Genomic DNA, 9,253 nt, shown 5'->3' with positions numbered 1-9,253 from the left:
TCCCCATGAGACAATAGCAATCAATCTCTGGGGCTTCTAAGAGATGACCACAGAGGCCCGGACAAACCAGGAGCCTGCTGATTGCATTCACAATAAAAAAACAGTAGAATAATTACTTCTATTTGTATACCTCTTTTTTTTATTTCTAAGGTACTTTCTCAGATATTTCAAGCTGTACTCAAAATAAAAAAATGAAGGTGGAACCCCAGTTGATCTGGGAAGAAAAAAAACATTATTTTCAAGATCAAATATGAGCAAGGAAACAGAAGATTCATCTCAAGCACGGAGTATACATTTGCACTTGGCGGGCTGAGCTGGAGTGCTGGCTCCGTAGGCAGAATTGCTGCTTCCGCTGCTTCTTGGCCCCAAGTAACACCTCACTGGTGGAACCAAAACAATCTGGGCTGGGAAACTGGTGGCTTTTGGGACAAAATGGTCCCAACAGCCACTCATTGGGGAAGTTGTCTTTGCATTCTGATTTCCTTGGCTGCCATCCTGGGACTCAAAACCAGGGCTGGGTGGTTGGTTGCCAGAGGGAACCAGGGGCTTGTGTGGGTTCATCTATACTCAGTCCACTGGGCTACTGCTAAAACACTGAGTCCTACTACAGATGCTGTGTAGACACTGTACTAAGATTCCTTCCTCCAGGGAGACATGACGAGAAGCAAAGGGAAGGGATCAGATTTAAGAATCAAACCCTGCTTTTGATCTCTGGCACTGCCACAGAAAGAAAAAATAAGAGTGAAGACCCATTGATAGGAAAAAGACTTTTTTTTTTTGGGGGGGCCACACCCAGCGATGCTCAGGGGTTACTCCTGGCTGTCTGCTCAGAAATAGCTCCTGGCAGGCACGGGGGACCCTATGGGACACCGGGATTCGAACTAACCACCTTTGGTCCTGGATCGGCTGCTTGCAAGGCAAATGCCGCTGTGCTATCTCTCCGGGCCCAGGAAAAAGACTTTCTACATCAACTTCTATATCAAGGCAGGACATTGAGTAATAGAAATCTAACCAAGTCAGGCCCATTTTTGGGTTTGTTTCTGTGATCGGGGCCATAGGTGATGCCAGGGATGGTCACATGCGAGACAAATCTTCCTTCTGTTCCATTTCTCCAGCCTTATCATTCCTATTGAAAACCTACTAGAGATTTCCCACTCCCTAGAGACTCACATCAAAATTATTCAGAAGACACAAAAACCCTGCCAGCTGGCTTGCCTGGTTTTCATTTTATAGTAGAACTAGAGACCAGCCCTTTCCAGAAATAGGCAATCTATTTCATACTGTAGGTCTTGCAGACACTAGGTAGGTCTGAGGTTCTATTGGGCCTAATAGGCTCATAGAAACCCAGTGAATGGTCAGGCTGAACTGTTTGCCTGCAGGAAGCCACAGGATTCAGTCTGCATCTCTCCTCTAAAGCCCATTTTTGGGGGGTGGGGGTGGCGGTCACACCCAACAGCGCTCAGAAGTTGCTCCTGGCAGACACGAGGGGACCATATGGGATGCCGGGATTCGAACCACCTTCTGTCCTAGATCGGCTACGTGCAAGGCAAATACCCTACCACTATGCTCTCTCTCTGGCCCCTACACCCCATTTTATATACTTTTTTGTTTTGCTTTTGCTCACGGCTTACTCCTGGTAGGCTCAGGAGACCATATAGGGTGCTGAAAATCAAACATGGAATGGCCATGTGCATTCACTACACCAGCTCCATAAAGCCCATTTAAATCTACCTTTTTAAAACTAGATGAACACAAACCAACCATTTTGGGGGGGGGGGGCACAGTGATGGTGTTCAGGACTTACTCCTGGATCTGTGCTCAAGGGTTACTCCTGGTGGACACAAGGGCACTGAAGGCTTGAATCCTGGTTGGCCACATGCAAGGCAAATGCCCTCCCTACTGTAGAATTCACTGGCTCCAAACAAACCAGTCTTTGTTTTCTTAGGACAAAAAGGAGTCAGAAGGCTCATGGTTACCACTTTAATTTCGGTGTGTCAATATACAAATTCGCACAGACTTCAGATGTCACAGGCATGTGTTCCAGAAGATTTGGAAACAAACTCTCCAAGAAACCAGAGCAAGCATTTCAGGGTCTTCAACGTACTGGGTAGAACTCTTCATAGATTTCTCCATACGTTTTCTTATCTATGAGAGGAAAGACCACAAAAGATTTCAAAATGCTTTCATAAAGCAGATTTCCTAAAGGCAAATCCACATGGAACACTGTTATAGGCCAAAACCTGAGGGCCTTTATGAGGCTTGTCCTTAGCGCCAGCTCAGGCCCAGTGCAGGAACTGAAAATGGATGGATAGGGCTTGTTGCATGCAGACAGCTCTGGATAAGCTTGGAGACATGGGGAGAAGAGTGAGGGGCAGAGGCCTGGGAGAGCAGGGCCCGATACAGCTAGCCAGGAGGGTCAGGGGCTCTATGCCTAGTATCTGTGCCCAATGGTGGAGCCTGAGGCTGATGTATTCTGCTGGCAGAGGAGCTGGTGGGAGTATGAGGTAGGGAGGGATCTCTGGGGCTCAGCGTTGTCACAGCCCTCTCAGCTAACAATCCATCCTTGGTACACTTGGTACACTACTCTCCCCTCTGCCCTGGTCGGTGAGCAACTCACCAGCAAGGAGACAGGCTGTACCCGATCTACTGAGAACATCGCCAGGAGGCTGTTAAGCAACTGTGATTCAACTAGAGTGAAAAGGAACCCGAGCTCACGGTGCAGCTTAATGAAAGGAAAATGCTTACTCATTTTCCCCCACTTTGGTTTTTGTGTCACAGCCTAGTGATGCTCAGGGATTACTCCAGTTTCTGGGCTACAAGGTTCCCTACCCACTGTACTACCATTCTGGCTCCTAAAAAATGCTAACTCATTTACATGTCTAGGATTGATTTAAAGTTGATTTCTGTGGTAACCAATTCAATCTTACAATACTCTGAATCATTTGTGTGTGTGTGTGTGTGTGTGTGTGTGTGTGTGTGTGTGTGTGTAAAATTCAAATGAGGAAATGCTTATGTCACACTTAAGGGCTGAAGAGAGATAAGCAGAGTAGAAGAGAACAACTGGGTGAACTTTTGCTGAATCCCAGGTTAGAAGTTTTCAGGGCCAGGATTGTGTAGGCCCTGCATCTGAGAAATGAAGCTGACACCCAATACCACAAAACAAACAAATAAAATGACATCTTTTGAATCTCTTCGAGGTGGGTAGGTTGGAGAGGAGGCAGAAATCAAGTCAAGAGGGTGAAGGAGCAGGGCAAAGGGAGGAACACAGAGCAGGTCCCTCGTGTGCAGAGTCACACAGGGGAAGAGTGACGGGCTATGAGGTGGGCTTGGGAAAAAGGCTTTTAGTCTGAAGTGCCGATTACTGGGATGAATGTCCTGGGAAACTGGGTGGGTTCTATGCTGGAATAACCAAGGCCCAGGGTCGACAGAAGGTAAGGGCAGTGTTCTATCCAGGCATACTCAGCCTGGGAGTATCCTACACGCCACAAGAGAGGTTGTTTAGACACATCCACAACTCTACAGAGATGTGATTGCCAATGAGATTAAGGTTAAGGGCAAGCAAGAAAGTTCAGGGCCCGGAGACATAGCACAGTGGCGTTTGCCTTGCAAGCAGCCGATCCAGGACCAAAGGTGGTTGGTTCGAATCCTGGTGTCCCATATGGTCCCCCGTGCCTGCCAGGAGCTATTTCTGAGCAGACAGCCAGGAGTAACTCCTGAGCACTGCCGGGTGTGGCCCAAAAACCAAAAACTAAAAAAAAAAAAAAAGAAAGTTCCTATAAAGGGGTGTGGAGGATGCACAATGGCAGCCGAGAAATAGGCAGTTAAACTAGTAGGACTTGGGGCTGGAGAGATAGCATGGAGGTGGTGCGTTTGCCTTGCATGCAGAAGGACAGTGGTTTGAATCCCGGCATCCCATATGGTCCCCCGAGCCTGCCAGGAGCAATTTCTGAGCATAGAGCCAGGAGTAACCTCTGAGCGCTGCCGAGTGTGACCCAAAAACCAAAACCAAAACAAACAAACAAAAAAACAAAAAAAACAAAAAACAACCAAAACCAAACTAGTAGGACTTGATGCTGAAGAGGAATGGAGGCAAGACCTGAACAATCAGTTCCAGCTCTGCCTTGTCTAGAGCCTGCCAGGAAGAGAAAAAGTATGTTTGTCGGGCAGAAAGGATGTGGGTTCTGTTGGTTGTTCTTGGGGCAAAGTGGCGCTCTGACAAGAGACAGAAATTCAAGGGTGGGCAGATTCGCTTGGGAAAAAGGAACCAGAAACCATCGATGGGCAGTAACACAGGGGTTCGATGATCCTTCAACTCACCCTTTTTAGGGAAATCCTCTGGATGGGCATCTATATAGGCGAACATGTCATGGTCCCTCACAGCATACAGATAGTCTTGCCGTTTCAAAAGATAATAACCAATAAACATGAAGGAAGTGACATACAGGAGCTGGCGGTGTAGACCTGGAATCCAAAGAATCAGTATGTGTATTAGAAATCATGTTGGGGGACTGGTGAGATAACATGGAGGTAGGTCATTTGCCTTGCATGCAGAAGGACGATGGTTCAAATCCCGGCATCACATATGGTCCCCCGAGGCAGGCAGGAGCAATTTCTGAGTTTAGAGCCAGGAGGAACCCCTGAGTGCTGCCGGGTGTGACCCCCCCCAAAAAAATACAAAACAAAAAATAGATGTTGGGGGCCAGAGTGATAGCACAGCAGTAGGGTGCTTGCCTTGCAAGCAGCCAATCCAGGACAGATAGTAGTTCGAATCCCAGCATCTCATATGGTCCCTGGAGCCTGCCAGGAGTGACTTCTGATCAGAGTCAGGAGTAACACCTGAGTGCCACCGGGTGTGACAAAAACAAAACAAAACAAAACAAAAACAAAAGAAATCATGTTGCTAACAACCAGAGTGACAACACAGCATGTAGGGCATTTGTCTTGCACATGGACGACCAAGATTCAATCCCCAGTGCCCTATAAGGTTCCCAGAGCACAGGGACAGGAGTAAGCCCTGAGTACCACCAGATATGGCCCCAGAAGCCAAGAATATGAGAAATTTACATTTTCACTTTGCAGATATACACAATCCATCAATATTCATTTCAGCTTTTTTTTTTTTGTAGGGGGGAAAAAAAGGGTCTGGGGACCGATTTTGGGGTCTCATATTTGTGAAGCATGTGTTCAACCACTGAGCTGTATCCCCAGCCCTCTAGATTTTCCTTTCTATCTATCTCACTTCCTTCTCCATATTGAGCCCAACTTTGCTTGCACCAGAATGAAAGCCTGGCACCAGTTCCTACCTTAAATTATACACATTACACGCTGCAGGAGTTCACCGCTGAGTAGGGGTCCTGGGACCCCAACTCAAACACGGGCAGAATGGAGCCCAAAGTACAAGAGGTTCTGCTATGCGTTGATGGACCACGCAGACTCTCCGTCTGCCTTCAACCTGTTTTAAGAGCCTGGAATTGGGGCTGAAGAGATAGCACAGTGGTAGGGCATTTGCCTTGCACTCAGCCAAACCAGGAAGGACGGTGGTTCAAATCCCGGCATCTGATATGGTCCTCCGGGCCTGCAAGGGGGCGATTTCTGAGTGCTGAGCCAGGAATAACCCCTGGAAAAAAGGGTGTGCCCCCCCTCAAAAAAAAGCTTGAAATTGTTGGTCTAGGATGGTCCTGGCCCTAACGGCTCATGTTTCTCTCTCCTAGAATCCCTCGACCAAAGCTTAAGTGTCTTTCTCAGACTCTCACAGAAGCCCTCTGCAATTGTGACTCCTGTCTTCTCTCCCTTTCACAGGAACAATAAGCTCAGGAGCAGGGGTGTATGTGAATGATGGCTGATAGATTCAACCTGAAATCTTTAAATGTTTTGATATGGTGCATTACACAAGTTAACAACTCACTCTAAACTAAGGGCAAAAAAGTGGCAACCAGGATCAAGGGTTCAAAACCAAGTGATGGATTGGGGCCAGGGATACAACAGTGAATAGATAGGGTGTTTGCCTTACACACAGCCAACCCAGGTTCGAACCCCTGAACCCCATATGGTTCCCTGAACACAGTCCTGTAAGTGCTAGGGGCCAGAGAATACAATAGGTAGGATGCTGCTTTGCATGTGGGCAACCTTAGATTTGATCCCTAGCAGCCCATATGGTTCTTTGTGTCTTTTTTTTTTTTTTTTTTTTTTGGTTTTTGGTTTTTGGGTCACACCCGGAGATGCTCAGGGGTTACTCCTGGCTGTCTGCTCAGAAATAGCTCCTGGCAGGCACGGGGGACCATATGGGACACCGGGCTTCGAACCAACCACCTTTGGTCCTGGATCGGCTGCTTGCAAGGCAAACGCCACTGTGCTATCTCTCCGGGCCCCCATATGTTTCTTAAGGAACTGCCGGAAGTCATCTGTGAGCATAGAGCAGCCAGGAGTAAGCCCTGAGTGCCATTGGGAGTACCCCGCCCCAGCCCTAGCCCCAGACCAAGAGATGGGAAAAAGCTTAAGGTAAAATTCCATAAAATACTTTCTGCTAATTAAAAAACAATGCGAACAATTAGAAGTTACTGACAAGATATTCTAGAATTTAGCAATTGAGAATTGCTGTGTGTGCATGAGGCCTGGGGAAGCTGAGAGCAGAAAGAAGGGACGGTAAGGGCCGGGCGGTGGCGCTGGAGGTAAGGTGCCTGCCTTGCCTGCGCTAGCCTAGGACGGACCGCGGTTCGATCCCCCGGCGTCCCATATGGTCCCCCAAGCCAGGAGCGACTTCTGAGCGCATAGCCAGGAGTAACCCCTGAGCGTCACCGGGTGTGGCCCAAAAACCAAAAAAAAAAAAAAAAAAAAAAAAAAAAAAAAAAAAAAAAAAAAAAAAAGAAGGGACGGTAAGAGAGAAAGAAAGGTAGGAAGCCAGCCAGCCAGCTAGGTATCCTCCAAGGCCACAGTCGGATAACCATCTGCACCTCTCTCTTTCACTCCGAAGACTTGTTAGCCTATATTTTCACACCCCAAGTCATTATTCTCTAATTGTTTGGAGGAGGGTCACACCCAGAGGACTCGGAAGTTAAGGGGCATCAGGGGGCCCAGGATTGAACCAGGACCTTGACAATTGAAGAATGTGCTCTACCCCCCTGCTGCACAATTGAACTTGGAAAGGTCTACACTTCTCTGACTTGTCAACCTTTGAGAGGGGTCTATAGTTCCTTAACAGGGACAATTACTTCTCCTGCCCATACCAGTAGAGCTCTACTCTGTACCCCCCATTTTTTGCCACACCTAGCGACATTCAGGAGTTACTCCTGGCTCTGTGCTCAGAAATCCTAGCAGGCTCGGGGGACCAGATGGGATGCTGGGAATCGAACCTGGGTTTGCCAAGGGTCAGTTACATGCAAGGCAAACACCCTATCGATGTGCTATCTCTCCGGCTCTACTCTGTACCCTTTTATGAACAAACAAAACATTCCCTCAGCACAGGCTGCTGAGGACCAGCTACTTCCAAAATATCTCAAGGAAATCAGCCCAGTCACACTAGTTAGTGTCACCAAGAGAGCAGAAGGTGCAGCAAAAGCTTGGCCTCATTTAAATAAAAGCATCATAGACATGATCTCATTTAAGTAAGTGATGCTCAGGTCTGGCTTCCTTCAGTTTTCCATGGCTATTCTGCTGGACCTTACAAGGAGAAACTATAAAATCTGTTTCCAGAATAGGAAGGAAATACTCCAGAATCAAACAGCTGGTAGGGTGACAGTTTCAAATTGCAAAACTAGGAAGGAAATGCTCCAGAATCAAACAGCTGGTAGGGTGACAGTTTCAAATTGCAAAACTAGTGCTCCTGATCAAATATTTTGTCAACACTGCTAAAGGCACACTGCATTGACAGACAACAAAGGACAGGTGCAGATTTCACACTTCAACCAGCGGGCATTCCCTCCAGCATGTTTCCTTGGACTCCAAGATCCCCCAAGCTTTTCATGTTCTCTGCTCACCCACTATCTTCAAAACACAGCTCACTGACTGTTCTCGGTCTCCCTGGTCCCACTAGGAGCCACACAAGGGTTGGGGGGCACTCCCCACCCCATTTCCCAATTTGTGACATCTGAATAGGTAAATGCTGCTGAAATCAAGGTGGAGCGAGCAGGTTGAACTGTGGTCAGCTTTAAGAAACAGATGAGTGACCGTTGAGATAGTACCATGGGTAAGTTGCTGGGTTACATACATCCTTCTGCTTGCTTGCTGCTCAGGGGCCATGCGATTTAGGGATAGCACAAGGTACAGGGCTGTGTGCAGACCAAGGATAATCTTAACCCCTTTTACTCTATCGTCGGTGCAAATGGCATCTTTTTTGGGGTTGTTGTTGGGCCACATCCAGCGATGCTAAATAAAGGCTTACTCCTGGTTCTGTACTCTGGGATCACTCCAGGGATCTGGGACACTAAGGATAGAACCTGGATCGTCTGTGTGCAAGGCAAACTCCTCCCTTAAGTCTGCACTCTTAAGTCAGGGTTCAAGGGGCTCCTTTTAAAGCAGGTGTCTGCACGATGCACTCCCCCAAACTCCTGTAGTCTCCCTAAAACTACAATCCATCCAGCATCTTGTCACCAGCCAGTCGACTACTCGGGGGCCTTGTGGCACCTGATGCAGCAACCCCAGGACCTGAAGACCAAGTCCCCATTCTGACGTCTTGCCAAACCTGCTTCCAGCCTGGTCGGATTTTGGGGTTCGCCTCATTCCCTCTGCCAATCCCTAAGCCCATGCATGCTCCCAGGCACCCCTCTGCCCTTGGGATCTGAGGCTCCAGGTCCCCAGGTTTGACATTTCCATTGGGTCTCCAGTTCCCTAGGGTGCTGAGTTCCAAATGGGGGACTGGGGTGGTGGTGGTGGCTGATTTGGGGGTGCTCCCTCCCATTACTCCCTGCAGGCCTGGCTGGCTAGGCCATGTCCATTCCCCCATGCTGCTCACCCGCCTTCAGCACGGGCCGCCGGCGGATGGCGTTGTCCATCAGCCCCGAGCAGTAGCCCATGAAGCCCATGTAGAGGAGCCGCGGGTCGTTGAGCTTGGGCGGCGGCAGATTCCGGGCCTCATCGGGCAGGAACGTCAAGGGCACCCAGCCCGGCCTCCCGGTCAACATGGTGGCGCCCTGTTCCGCGGACTTCTCCCGCGCGGAAGTGCGCATGCGCACACTGTCCGGGCGGAAGTCCGCATGCCCCCACCGTCCGGAGGAAAGTCCGCACGCGCATACCGTCCGGGTGGTGCACCGCGCTAAGG

General features: G+C 48.9%; 1 protein-coding gene across 1 annotated transcript; it reads right to left on the bottom strand.

Moving 5' to 3' along the window:
* Positions 1-1,966: 1,966 nt before the first annotated feature.
* NDUFC2 (NADH:ubiquinone oxidoreductase subunit C2) lies at positions 1,967-9,182 on the bottom strand. The gene is made up of 3 exons (XM_049776285.1): positions 8,948-9,182; positions 4,318-4,461; positions 1,967-2,145 (listed from the first exon to the last, which is right to left on the bottom strand). Exons 1-3 carry the CDS (start codon positions 9,159-9,161, stop codon positions 2,096-2,098), a joined length of 408 nt encoding a protein of 135 aa, XP_049632242.1. The 5' UTR covers positions 9,162-9,182; the 3' UTR covers positions 1,967-2,095.
* Positions 9,183-9,253: the final 71 nt, after the last annotated feature.

Source organism: Suncus etruscus, chromosome 7 (genome assembly GCF_024139225.1).
Source record: "Suncus etruscus isolate mSunEtr1 chromosome 7, mSunEtr1.pri.cur, whole genome shotgun sequence".
Classification (NCBI taxonomy): Eukaryota; Metazoa; Chordata; class Mammalia; order Eulipotyphla; family Soricidae; genus Suncus; species Suncus etruscus.
This window is presented reverse-complemented; position numbering and strand designations above follow the sequence as displayed.